We start from the raw sequence: 14,262 nt of genomic DNA on the forward strand, positions 1-14,262 counted from the left end.
GCAACAGAACGTTTCAGGTAAGATATATGAACAATTTATCCAAATCATTTGAACAAGAGGAGGGTGTACCGCAGGGTTCCGTTCTAAGTCCAACATTATTTGCAGTAAGAATTACAAATATGACACGGGAAGTACCAAATACAGTAGAATTGTACATGTTTTCCGATGACCTCTTTATCTCTTGTCAATCCCAAACTATGAACACCATTGAAAGACAACTTCAAATTTCCTTAGCTAAAATAGAATCATGGACACTGCGGAATGGTTATTCTTTAGCAGAAAAAAAATCCACTGCAATTCACTTTTGTAAAAAACGCAAACTTCACCTGGATCCAGAAATATTTTTAAAAAACAGCCTGACAGTGACACTGAACCTGTCACTAACAATTTTCGTCTGTTGGGGTTACATTTAGATAATAAACTTAATTCTGCTTCCTATATATATCTTACCTTCGAACTACGTGTCTTAAAAAACTGAACATCCTAAGAGCCATTTCCGCTATGTCCTGGGGTGTTAGCATTAGCATTAGCATTAGTAGAGGCATTTGATGCAAGAAAGCAAGCTTATGCAGCATCAGCCAAAAAAAAAAAAAAAAACCACTTCCACTTCACCCCTCTGTTCGTTCAAAATACCTGTCCAGCTGAGCCTTAAACTTATTTAGGCTATCAACCTCCACCACAAGGGATGGAAGTCTGTTCCACCAACCAACCACCCGCTGGCTAAAGGTAAATTTCCGCACGTCTATCCTACATCTGTCTTTCCTCAATTTGAATTTATGCCCTCTCAGGTGATTTTTCTGAGCTAGAGGAAGAATCCCATCAGCATTGAGCATGCTTAAACCATTCAAGGCTTTATACACCTCTATCAGATCACCTCGCTGGTGCCTAGTCTCCAGACACTGTAATTTGCAAAACTTAAGCCTTTCTTCGTAAGAGCACCCCTTTGTTCCATTCACTAATCTTGTTGCCCTTCTCTGTACTCGTTCCAGCAGCTCTACATCCTTCTTGAAATGAGGCCTCCAGACCTGTATACAGTACTCTAGGTGTGGCCTGACCATCGCCTTATACAATGGAATAATCACCTCCTTATCCCTGCTGGAAAAATTCCTGTATATCATTGACAATACTCCATGAGCTACTCTTGCAGCCCGTCTGCACTGCTCAGAGAACTTCATATCTGCCTGCACAACCACCCCCAAGTCCCTTTCATTCTCTACCACTGTCAGTGTTGTACCACAGAGTTGATACGTTGCTCTGGGGTTGCTGTTTCCCATGTGTAGTACTTTACATTTGTTAATGTTAAACTTCATTTGCCACCTCTCAGCCCATCTGCTCAACCTTTCCAGATCCTGTTGCAGCAGCATAGTGTCAGTAGTGTCCTTGACAACCCTGCCAACCTTTGTATCGTCTGCAAACTTGGACATTAAGCCCGATATACCATCATCAATATCATTTATAAATACAGAAAACAATAATGGACCCAACACTGAGCCCTGAGGGACTCCACTAATAACATCAGTCCACGATGAGCAGTGTCCATTGATTACCACTCTCTGTCTTCTCCCCCTCAACCACCCCTTTATCCATAGCAGCAATTTGCCTCCAATGTCACACTGCTCCAATTTGTGTAGCAGTCTTCCATGTGCAACAGTATCAAAAGCCTTTCTAAGATCCAAGTATATAATATCAAAGTTATTCCCTGCATCCAGTTCTTTTGTGACTGCAACATAGTATCCAATCAAGTTGGTCAGGCAAGACTTCCCCTTAACAAAACCATGCTGTGTCTGAGCTATAACTGAAGTCTTGTCTAAATGATCCTGCAGTGCTTCTTTAACCAGTGCCTCCATTAATTTTCCTGGAACAGAAGTTAAGCTCACAGGTCTATAATTACTTGTGTCAGCCTTTGATCCTCCTTTGTGAATTGGGGTCACATTTGCACATTTCCAGTCTATGGGTACCTCCCCTGAGTCCAAGGAAGCTCTCATAATTATGGCTAAGGGTTTGCTTACTTCCTTTGCTGCTTCCTTTAATATAACTGGATAGATCCCATCCACCCCGGGTGCCTTTCTTGTGTTTATCTTCAACAGTTTCTCCTCCACTTTACTCCCAGTTATTTCAAGATTCTGTAGCTTACTGCTAAAGTTGAATACACCTCTGGCATTCCCCTCGCTGAATAACTCCTCATGTGTGAATGTCGATGCAAAATATTCATTTAGTTTGTTAGCTACCTGAGCAGGATCATCAACACTTTTGACCCATCAATATCAAGTGGACCAATCTGATTCATCCCCTTCCTTCTAGAGTTTACATAAGTAAAGAACTCTTTGCTGTTTTTCTTTGCATCCCTTGCCAAGGATTTCTCGTAATCTGCCTTTGCCTGCCTAACCTCCTTTGTAACTTGGTTGCATATCAACTTGTATCTATCATAGGCTTCTGTGTCATGTGTTAATTTGTATGTATCCCATGCATTTTTCTTCTCTGCCATATGCCTCATTAGTTCATCTGACATCCAGAAGTGTTGACAGAAGCTCTCTTCTTCATTTTTATAGAGCTTTAATAAGATCACATTTAGATTATGGATCACCTGTCTATGACTCCGCTAGGAACAGTTCGCTATTATGTCTGAACACCATACAGCATAGTGCCCTTAGGATAGCTGTGGAAGCCTTCAGAACATCTCCGATCCACAGCCTGTATATTGAGGCAAATGAACCTCCACTGTACCTAAAGAGAAAATCCTTATTATGTAACTATGCACTAAAGATTAAGAGTATTCCATCACATCCTAGCTGGCAGCACTTGTTCGACCCTAAATACACTATGCTATATCAAAATAAACCTAATGAGAATCGCCCCACAGGGCTTCGACTGCAAGAGCTCATGATCAGTTGGAACGTTAATTTTCAGAATGTCTTCCAAGACCTGGTACTCCTGAACCTCCCTGGACTGAATTCATACCTCTCTGTGACAATTTCTTTTTAAGATGGGGGGAAGACATCCGTGGCTAATACAAATTTTCAACAGCTCCATAAATCGCATTCCTTGAAAAACTCAGGAAAAGTACATATCTATACTGATGACTCCAAAACAGATACAGCTGTAGGCGCTGCAGCAGTTTCTTCCTCCTTCTCAGTAGCTGTGTTCCATTGAACACAGCTTCTCAGTTCCATTGAATGCATTATCTATACTGCAGACTTATTCACAATAAAACTGGCTCTAGATAATATAAACAAGTACCATATCAAGGAATCCTTGATATATACAGACTCCTTAAGCACAATCACTGCCATTCAATCTACTTTTTCTCCCTCTCACCCCATTCTTAAAGAGATCCGATCTAAGTTATTTCACTATCAAACAGTCAATCAGAAGGTTACCTTCTGCTGGATCCCTGGTCATGTTGGCATCTCAGGTAATGAACATGCGAATGCTACTGCAAAACATCCCGACTCTGGATCTTCCAGACAACTAAAAGTTCCCTACACCAATCACAAATCTGTCATTAAAACAACATGCAGGAAACAATGGTCTCTCCTTTGGAAAACTCAAACCAATAATAAACTGCTGCAGATAAAAAAAGAGCCACAACTGTGGACATCTAGTTCCAGGAGAAGCAGGCGACAAGAAGTGATTCTAGCAAGGCTCCACATCGGCCATTCACATCCAACTCACCTGTATTTGCTTATGGGAGAGAATCCTCCTCAGTGTTTCTTTTGTCAGTCACAGCTAACAATAAAACACATCCTCGTAGAATGTCCCCAACTTTCAACAGTCAGAAAATCAAGCTTTAGCTCCCTGTCCAACTTACAGGAACCCTTAACCTTATTTCATATTCTTGGCAATTAAGCAAATTTCGAGGAACTGTTTAATTATTTGAAACACATAAATCTGTATAATAGACTGTGATGATAGTGACAAACAAATAATGAACAGGCACAATATGGCCCAAGAGGCCCTTGTGCCAAAAAACCCAAATACAACAACAACAGTATTTTGGCTTGCCTTTTGCTAGGAAACAGGTTTAAGTCTTTTGTCTAATTTCTGTGAGAGATGCTTGAAAAGTTTGTGGTCTGAGTATGAAAGGCTAGTAGTACAGTGTTAAAAATTTCCCTACTTAATGTATAACACTGCAACTAGTAACTCACCAAGTTTCATGCAATTTCACTAATGTCTTTTTTTAATTACAGGTCTTGAATTAAACAAAGCTGTGTGAATGAGGAAAGATGGACAAAATCAGTCACCTTGCAGTCATTCAATATTTGGAAAAAAAGGGATTAATAGCAAAGGCAATTCATGAGAATATGGTTATCCATATCAGGATATGCCCCTTCCTATTCCATGGTTAAGAAGTGGGCAGCAGAATTTAAACAAGAGGTAGGGAAGAGCCTAGCAGATGACCCATGCTGTGGAAGATCTGCAACATCCATCATTCTAGAAGTTCTTTGACAGCTTGCATGATCTGGTGATGAGTGACAGTTCAGTACATTGCCAGTATTTTGGGCATCTCATCTGAACATGTGTACCGTATAATAACAGAGGTTCTTGCTATGAAAAAGTGCCGGCACAATGGGTCCCAAAGTTGTTGACCCTGCATGAGATATAGTTCCATCACTTTCAACCAGTGACAAAGGAACAATCCAAACTGTGGAAACAATTCTTTTCCCATTCCAGGTCAGTTCCTTCAGCTGACAAGGTGATGGAATTGGTTTTTTGGGATGCTGATGAAGTTTTCTAGTAGATTACCTTCAGACACTCACATGGGCATATTACTCAGACCTTGTGAGGTGTTTGTGTGACAACATCAAAGGCAAACATCAAGGAAATTCAGCAAAAGAATCTTGTTCCACCAGGAACAAGATCACAAGTTTATCGTTGCCATAGCTACATGGCATGAGTGTGGCTGTGAAATCTTGGACTGTCCCTCATATTCATCAGATGCAACACCATTGGACTTCATTTTTTTCCTAATTTTAAAAAAATACCTGGCTGGCATCCATTTTCCCATCATCAGAGATGTCATTGCTGCTGTGGATGCATTCCTGGAGACCCAAGAGAAAACTTTCTTCGAGGCTGGATTCAACTCATTTCAGCATCAGTAGCAAAAGTGATTGACTCCAAATGTTGAAAAGTAACGTCAGTGGACTCCTCAAATAACCCTTCATACTTAAGCCACAAACTTTTCAAACGCCCCTTATACTTCAGAGACGCAGTAAACCATTTAAAATTGCATAAATAATGTGGAGTTAAGTGTTTAATATACCCTCCCATCCTCACTTTATAAGAAAACTTGGAGGAGATCTCTTCCCCATTCAAGTGAGTATGAGTATATGTGGGTGATGTTTATAAGTTTAAAAATTTTTAAATTCTAACTATCTAAATTATGATCACCCAATGCACAGTAGTGTTTATTTTATTCAATTATTCATTTATTTTACCACATCCTCAAATTCTTTCATTTTAAGTGCCTTTTTATATTAATGAATATGGATTGATATGAATTTTTCTGTTCCTTAATGAATAAAGTAATTCAGATGTTTTTATATGCTCTCTAAATTACAGGAACATTGCCTAGGAATTTTTTTTGAAAGGAAGGTTAAAATAGACTTGAACTTGATATTATCCAAAAAAGTTGCCTCTTAGAAGAAAAGTCACTTAATCCATAGCTAGTTTAACTTTATGCTACCCTTTTTTCTTTTGAATTTTAGACCACATTTTTTGTTTCTAGATTAACTCAGCTTCATGCATGGAGAATGTTGCCTTGTTGGGTAATTCTTGGCTTTTTAAGAGACCTTTTCTGCATTTGCTGGTTGCTAGTGCTGGAACTCTTCACCTCTTTCTTTCTTTCAAGTTCTCCCCCCCCCCATTCCTTTAAGTGGCAGACCTGGTTTTGCCAAAGCATCATGTGTTGTTTGCAAATCCCTTGATTTGTAATAATTTTGCTTGCATATTCACAAGCATTCTCTGCTGCTTTCTTGTGTTACATAATGATCAGGGCACCCCTGTAGCCAGGTAGGAAGGAGCAGCAGTGCGTAGCACACGCTTCTTGATTAGACCGGGGTTCGAGCCCGTCACCACCAAATACGGAGGATGCGGAAAGGTCAGGGAATGACCACCACATATTCCCGGAGCAATATGGCCTTAGTTGCTAATGCTCCTAAATACCAAATGACAACAATAACATAACGATCAGATTTTTAGAGTTATCTGATTTTTGCAGTCACTTTGTTTGCTTGCTTTCATCAGGAATCATAAACATCATTTTAAATTTGTTCAATAGTTTGGCTATAGAATTTTTGTAAGATAGAACTTTGGTAGCAGTTTTGATTTTTCTGTAGTTGTTTCCATAAATCATTCTGAATTCATTGTGTTATTGAACTACAAAGCAAAATATAAAGTTGTTTTTTTTTGTTTTTTTTTCATTTTAAGCTAATTTATTAGATATATTATACTTTCAAGCACAGTTTGATTTAAAACTGATTAACAATTAAAAGTTTTATCAATGTTTTAGATAGTTTTAAGTTGTTATTGTTACAAAATTTTAAGTAGTTATAAAATTATAATAGTAGTGTTTATTAATTTCATTAGTATGTCATAATTTAACAACCACATTCCATTGTTCTTAGTCACTTATGCTTTATATTCTTTGCAACTTATATCTACCTATATTATGTATTAAATCTAAGTATCTTATTTTTTATTTATTTATTTTGATTCAGCTCAAAAAGTGTATCATGATAGCTCTGATGATGATGAGCCTCTTTCAAAAATAATAGGCCATCCAAGTGTAAGTACTGGTCATCTCGTAATATTTCAGAAGCTTATATAGACTTTTTTTTTTAGGTATACTGTTGGAATCAATTTTTATTCATAGATACAGAATGTTTCAATCTCACTTACTATTAAGTTTAGATAATTTATCATATAGACTTTTTTGTCATATTTGAGATTAGATTTGAACTTTGTGTTACCTTTTAGATTATACAGTTTATAAATTAAAATTTTTCTTAATCAGCTGCTTTTTTTCTTATTTGAAAAGTTGTTCTCTGCCCTCAGTTTTGTTTAAAAAGATCATTGGCGTATTTTTGAAATGATCATAAACTGATTTTATTTGAAGAGGGGAAAAAACACACACTATATGTGATACTCATTCTGCAGTACACATTTACATATTTAACTCTGTACATCATTACACCAATAAGTTTTTATACCAATACGTTATAGGCAAATTTTAAAATTAGGAATACAAAATTTAAACACTAATACTTGTTCCAATTTTGCATGTCAAACTCAAATATTTCAGCTCAAATATGACAAGGATGGTCCAGACTATAAATTACCTAAAAAATAAGTGAGATCCTAGCTGTTCCCACTTTTAACATTATGAACATACAGGAACACATCCTGTGTTTACAGTAAGGATGTGTTTTTAGGAAGAATGACATAAATCAGAAAGACTTAATTTTAAAAATATTTTTCTATATAATTGATATAAACAGAGGATGTGTTCCTGTGAGATTACTATCTGCCCATAATTTTGCATATGTTAATTAATTTTCTCTGTCTACCAGCGTCTGGCTGACTTAGGATGCAGCAGCAATAACAATCCTTAAACATAATAGGCACTGCCAGATGTGTTATGTTGTGACAATAACACAACCCAAACATTATCAGCTAGCTCCTCCAAGTTAATTGGATGACCAGCTGCATTACTTGATGAGCAAAAAAATTTTATCATGGTTTTTCTTTGTGACATAATCCCAACAATTGTTGAAAAATGTAAAGGTGTCTAAATCTAGTCTAAAGTTTCTGTGACCAAGGGTTTGATCCTCTGTTCACAAGCTCAACAGTCTCTCCCTGTTGTCCATAACCTAATCTCATGTTTTCGTAAATCTAACAGTAGTTAATGGTGCCACACTGTGAGCACATTCTCTAAAACTGTAAGCATTTGTATGAATCTTGTGAGCTATTGTAAGTTATCGCTTGACTGATGTCTGTTGCTTATTTATCCATATCAAATCATTTTAACATTTTGATTTCACTGCTGAAGTGATTAATTTTTGTGACCTTTTTTTGCCAGTGTTTATGTAACTATATTTGCTGGTGATTGTGGGTTATTTGAATACCATTTTTATGCTGTGTTACAATGTATATTACAGAGTAATGAATCTAAATGCACACATGAAAAAATTTTTAGGGATGAGAACACCAAAAGTACATCAAAAGTTTTATAACTGGGAATTAATGATTTTGTTATAACTGAGAAAAATGTGGAAGAGAAACTGATGGAGGTAAAAGTAAATAAGGCACCAGAGCTAATGTGATCCAGTTATATTAAAAGAAGCAACAAAAGAAGTAAGCAAACCCTTGGCCATATAGACTAGAGGTGTTCAAATATCTCTCCTTTTCACCGAGGATCAAAGGGCAATGTGAACAATTATAGATCTAAATTGTAAGCTTGATTTCTGTTTCAGGAAAAATAATGGTTTCAGTGGTTAAAAAACATTGCAGGATAATCTTAATAGGAATGGCATTATACACAAATCACAGCAGGGTTTGTTGGGAGGGGTAATCCTGTCTGACAAATCTGATTAGCTGCTATTATGCAATAACAAAGGAACAGAATGCAAAACATAATTTTGACATTGTATCCTTAGATTTAAGTAAAGGCTTTTGATATTATTCCACACAAATAACTGCTATACCAATTGGAAAAGTTTGAACCGATTATTAGTTACTACTATGGACAAAGGAATGGTTGAGTGACAGAAAACAGAAGGCTGTTATTAATAACCTTTGATTAATACTCTTTGATGACTAATGTTATTAGTGGAGTTCCTTAGGGTTTAGTATTAGGTCCCTTAGTGTTTTTAATATCTATTAAACCATTCATAAATAAATGTTTGTTCAAAAAATTGGCTATAGGTTTTGCATTGGCTTCATATATCACTTGAAAAGGGGAACTGAGTTTATGTTAAGCAGAATTTTAATGTTCATTTTTAAATGTGAAATTAAGTAATTGATGCATTTGCACAAATAACTAACGTTGTGAATCACCTATTATAACAAAGATAACAGTTGAACCAGTAGTGTAATGGGTAAAATTTGTATTACTTCAGGTATATGTGATTAAGTCCAGGCATAGGTTTTCTTTTCTTATTAACCCCCCCCCTAACTATTCCTTGACCATGTTGACAAAAAATTGAGTAAAATGATATACATAAATAAATAAATAAAAATGTCATCAGTCAGGGAATTCGCTGATTAAATAAACTAACTAGGTGGTAGATGGCTCTCATCAACCGGTGCAATACCACCACTTTGCTTATTGGAGACTTGAAGTGGTGGAACCCATGTTTAGTCTTCAGAGCTAAGTTCCGGTCAACCCTTCCCCATCTCTTCCATCATGCAGTATGACTGATGAATTTGAGGTTATTATGAACATCATGGTGAGATCCAAACTGCCTTACATTTTGAGGGTACAGCTCTAAAATGGTGTTCGCAGGCCGACCACTAGTTAGTACACCAGAATGAACCTATTGGTAACTCTTTAGGAGGCTTCCGGATGAGCTAGTGTATAATCTTGCTACCTCTACTCTGCCAGTCCGAGTAGTGTGTATGCAGCAGGCATTGTTGAGGCCACATTATGTGAAAGATCTGGGTATATTCTTACCATGTGTAGGCCGTATCCAAAAATTTCATTACTTCATACAGCATGTCCCCCCCAACTTTTTCTTACCATTGAATACACCATGAATTGTCAAACTAATAGAGTAAGCTTATCTGCGAAAAGATATAAACTTCCCAAATACTTCCTAGTTCATTTCACAAATATACGGGGTCTCAATTCTAATCTCAATAATGTCCATTTCCACTTGCAGTCTGACAAACCCCATGTACTTTTTCTGACAGAATCTCAGTTATCGGTTGATTCAACTACTGCTCATCTCAGTTGCCCAAATTATTCGCTGTATGATTCCTTTCGCCTCAAAGGTGGTACTTGTGCATATGTTTGTTCTGATATTCCCTGTCAGAACTTGGTAATTTGAAATCTCTTCTTTTTGATCTTCTCTGGCTTAAAATCTCTCTACCTCAGTATGTCAAATTTGTCTGTTGTCTCTACCGTTCTCCTAACTCCACTAATCACTTGGAGCTCTTTGACTTCCTCTCTTTGCAGCTTAACTTTCTCCAGTCCAACTTTCCTAACAGTGAGGTAATTTTCCTTGGTGATTTTATTGTTCATAACTCCAGCTGGCTTCCGTTTTCTTGTCACACCGACCTAGCTGGATACTGAGGCTTTTGAAATTAATAATGACCTTGCGCAGATTGGTCATTTATCTACAAGAATACTGGACAATCCTAACCATACAGCAAACACGCATGATCTTTTTCTCACAAACAACCCTTCTAAGTACATGGTTGAAGTGAGTGGTCCTTTAGGCACCTCAGATCACAACTTGGTGATTGTCTCTACTCCAATGGAGCCTTTATCTCATGACTATTCCCAACCTCGTATTGTTTGGCATTACAAGATGGGATGACCTACGAGATTTCTTTTCTTCTTTTCCTTGGTCGGATTACTGTTTCAAAACTTCTGATGTCCTGTTTGCTCAGATTGTGTCAGTGAAATTATTCTTGTAGGAATGGAATCCTTTATTCCACACTCCACTTTAAAATCTCGTCCTTTATCTAAACCTTGGTTTTTCAATAAATGTGGTAATGCTGAAGAGAAGAATGTTGCATATTGTAATTGGCTTGTTTTCAATTCTTCAGTTTCATTTTCTGCCTACACCAAAGCTCACAATAATTGTAAAGCAGTTATTAACCAGTCCAAACTAGATTTTGACCAGGCTAAGATTAGAAAACTTGCTTCTTTCCCTAATGGTAGCTGAGTATTCTGGTCTCTTGCTAAAGCTATTGGCCACAACTTTTGTCCATCTCTGCTCCCACCTCTTGTCAAAATGAGACAGTTCTGTTGTCACTTTAGCCAAGGATAAAGCTGACCTGCTGGCATCCCATTTTTCTTCCAACTCATGTATTAATGATTTTGGTAAAACTCCTTCAACCATTCCCAAAACACTCCATTCAATACCTCCTGTGGTCTTCCGTCAAAAGGATGTCAGAAGGATTTTGACGAATCTTGATGCTAAGAAATTTCCAGGTCCTAATGGTATTTCTCCACTTGTTCTCAAAACCGGTGCTCCTGAACTTACTCCTGTTCTTTGCCGCTTTTTTCACTTTCTAATTGCAAAGGTGTTTTTTCTTTTGCTTGGAAATTTGTTCATATCCAGCCAGTTCCTAAAAAGGGTGATAAATCCCTCCCATCCAATTATCATTCTATTGCAATTACTTCTACTCTTTCTAAAGTAATGGAGAAATCAGTTAACCGCCAGCTCTTAACTACCTAGAAACCTTCTGTCTGATCAACGATCGCCACTATGGATTCTGTCAGTATGGATCCACTGGTAATATTCTGGCTTATGTCACCCATTTATGGAATAATTCAATGGAAAGGTTTGGTGAAACAAAAGTAGTTGCTCTTGACATCTCAAAGGCTTTCGATCGTATTTGGCATAAAGATCTTCTAAACAAGTTTCCATCTTATGGTTTGCCGACTGTTTTTTTGTAATTGGTTATCCAGTTTTCTCAATGATCGCTCACTGAGGGTGATGGTAGATGGCTCTCTCTTCTAACTTCTCCACTAATGCTGGTGTCCCCCAAGATTCAGTACTTTCCCCCACTCTTTTCCTCTTTTATATTAGTGACCTACTTCCATTGACTGGAAATCCTATCCATAGTTTTGCCAATGATAGCACATTTCATTCCACTTTCCATTTTGAGAAACCTTGCCTTGTTCAATGAGCTTCAACTTCTTGAATATCCGCTACCAATTCCTTAAATGCCAATGTCCAGATAATCCTCCAGTGGGACAAAGACAGCTTAGTTGATTTCAATCCTTCTAAAACTCAGTCTTGTCTTATATCTCGCAAAAAGGATTCTTCTGCTCCTATGCTTATATTTGGTGACACTCCGATTTCTAGTCAAAATGATATATCTCTTTTGGGGATTACCCTGACTTCTCTCTCTTGGCACAAGCACATTACAAATATTGCTTCCTCTCCATCTAAAAAAACTTGGTTTTCTCATTCGCTCTTGGCATTCCTTTTCTTCCAAACAGCTGTTCACTCTGTACAAATTGCAAATCTGCCCTACCATGGAATATTGTTGCCACATGTGGGGAGGTGCCCCCAAAACCTCTATCAGGCTTCTAGATTCCATTCATTCAGAAGAAGGCAGTTAGGTTAATTAATGACTCTTCTCTAACAGAGTCTCTCCACTCACTGTCCCATAGATGTACTGTTTCTGCTGAATGCCTTTTCTAGAGATACTTCCATGGGTACTGTTCTTCTGAATTGGCTTCTATAATTCCCACTCTCTCTTTCAAAACATTCTGAACACCTGCTGTCACCAGCCAATATCCATTTACTGTCCAACTTCAAATTCACAGAATCAATTTTTCATCTTTTTCGTTTATTCATTCAGCTGCCGTTTTCTGGAACAACTTTTCTTCATACATATTTCCTGAAAATTACAGTCTACAGAAGTTCAAGTCTAATGTCAACAAATATCCTCTTTTGTCTTCTCAACCTCCAACCCAAGCACGGTACTAAGTACCTCTCGGTTCTAATACCTCTAGGTTCTAGTACCTCTCGTGTTTGAGGTTTTCATAAAAAAAAAAAATAAATAAATAATAATATTAAGAACAACAATGAATAATTTACAGGAATTTTTCCAGCAGGAACAAAGAGGTAATTATCAGTTGCATCGGGCAACAATTAGGATGCACCTTGAATATTGCATACAGGTTTGAAAGCCTAATGGAAAGATGTAGATCTGTTAGAATGAGTGAAAAGAAGTGAAACAAGATTAGACAGAGGCATAAAAAGTGATATTTTTACCAAGGAAGACATCAATTCTATAAATCACAGCATATGGAAACTAGTGATCATGTGAGTAGACCCGATTTAAGTATTTACAACTTTGAATGGTTGAGAAAACTAAATGCTAGTGACATGTTTGCTCTTTCTGAGATGACAGCATATGCACACACACACACACAACACAACACATGGATACATAAATTGAATTTGAAAAGGATGGTTGCAGAATAGGGGTTGGAAAAATTCACTTTCAGCCAGAGAGTAATTGATTGTTGGAATAAACTTCCATCTGTGTTGTGGAAGTGGGTAGTTTGAATGAATTTAAAGGAGAATTGAACATATTATCAGAAGGGGTGAGCAAATGAGGTGGGTAATGTTTTTGTTTGTGGGTAATGCTGTAAAAGCTTGCTTGTGATTTGACTACTACTGATACTATATTTCTTTTCACTCAGAAGTATTCTGTCAAATACAGATTTATCTCTATGTATTATAAAATACCATGAATTCATGAAGGAGAGACAACAAAATCAAAAGAAACCAGAGGTATAAAAAATGGAGAAAAACTGTTGAAAGATTACAGCAAATTAGCTGGTTTCAGTTTTGTAAAGGGTCATAATATTATCACCATTAAATTAAATCAAAAGATGAATAAACATTAAGGATTTCAAATATTTTTGGAAAAGATGATAAAAAAAATGAAAGTAGGAAATTTTTTAAACTAAAAATTAAAAAAAATTAATTATTATGGACAATGCATTTTATAACTAAACTGTATTTGTTAAGCTGTTATTATCATATAATACTGCAATTGTCCATGTAAAAAAAAAAAAAAAAAATGACATGTCTAACAAAGTATTCACTGTGTTTAAAATATGCTTATCACCCATCTGAACGGGAACAAGACTGCAATTATACTTCAGACAGCATGGGTTTGTTAAGGGTAAATTTTGGCTAACCAATATGATTGGATACTATGATGTGGTCACAAAGGAATTGGATGAAAAAAATAATTTTTATATCATATACTTCGATTTCAAGAAAGCTTTTAATACTGTTGCACATAAAAGACTGCCATACAAATTGGAGCAGTGTGGCATTAAGGGCAAGTTGCTGTTTTGGATAAAGAGATCGTTGAGTGGGCAAAGACAGAGAGTGGTAATCAGTGGACAATGCTCTTTGTGGAATAATGTTATTAGTGGTGTCCCCCAGGGTTCGGTGTTGGGCCCGTTGTTGTTTTCTGTATTTATCAATGATATTGATGAAGGCATATCAGGCTTAATGTCCAAGTTTGCAGATGAGATAAAGGGTGATTAATGACAGTATG

General features: G+C 36.8%; 1 protein-coding gene across 1 annotated transcript in view; it reads left to right on the forward strand.

Moving 5' to 3' along the window:
• The window catches only part of LOC150081034 (uncharacterized), a 152,674-nt gene that overhangs the window by 99,672 nt on the left and 38,740 nt on the right, over positions 1–14,262 (forward strand). Inside the window, exon 6 of the mRNA XM_090380895.1 lies at positions 6,717–6,784. Within this exon, the coding sequence (XP_090237021.1) occupies positions 6,717–6,784 (68 nt within the window). The remainder of the gene's footprint in view (positions 1–6,716; positions 6,785–14,262) is intronic.

Source organism: Mastigoproctus giganteus, chromosome 9, assembly GCF_048544385.1.
Source record: "Mastigoproctus giganteus isolate SK-2022 chromosome 9, ASM4854438v1, whole genome shotgun sequence".
Lineage (NCBI taxonomy): Eukaryota > Metazoa > Arthropoda > Arachnida > Uropygi > Thelyphonidae > Mastigoproctus > Mastigoproctus giganteus.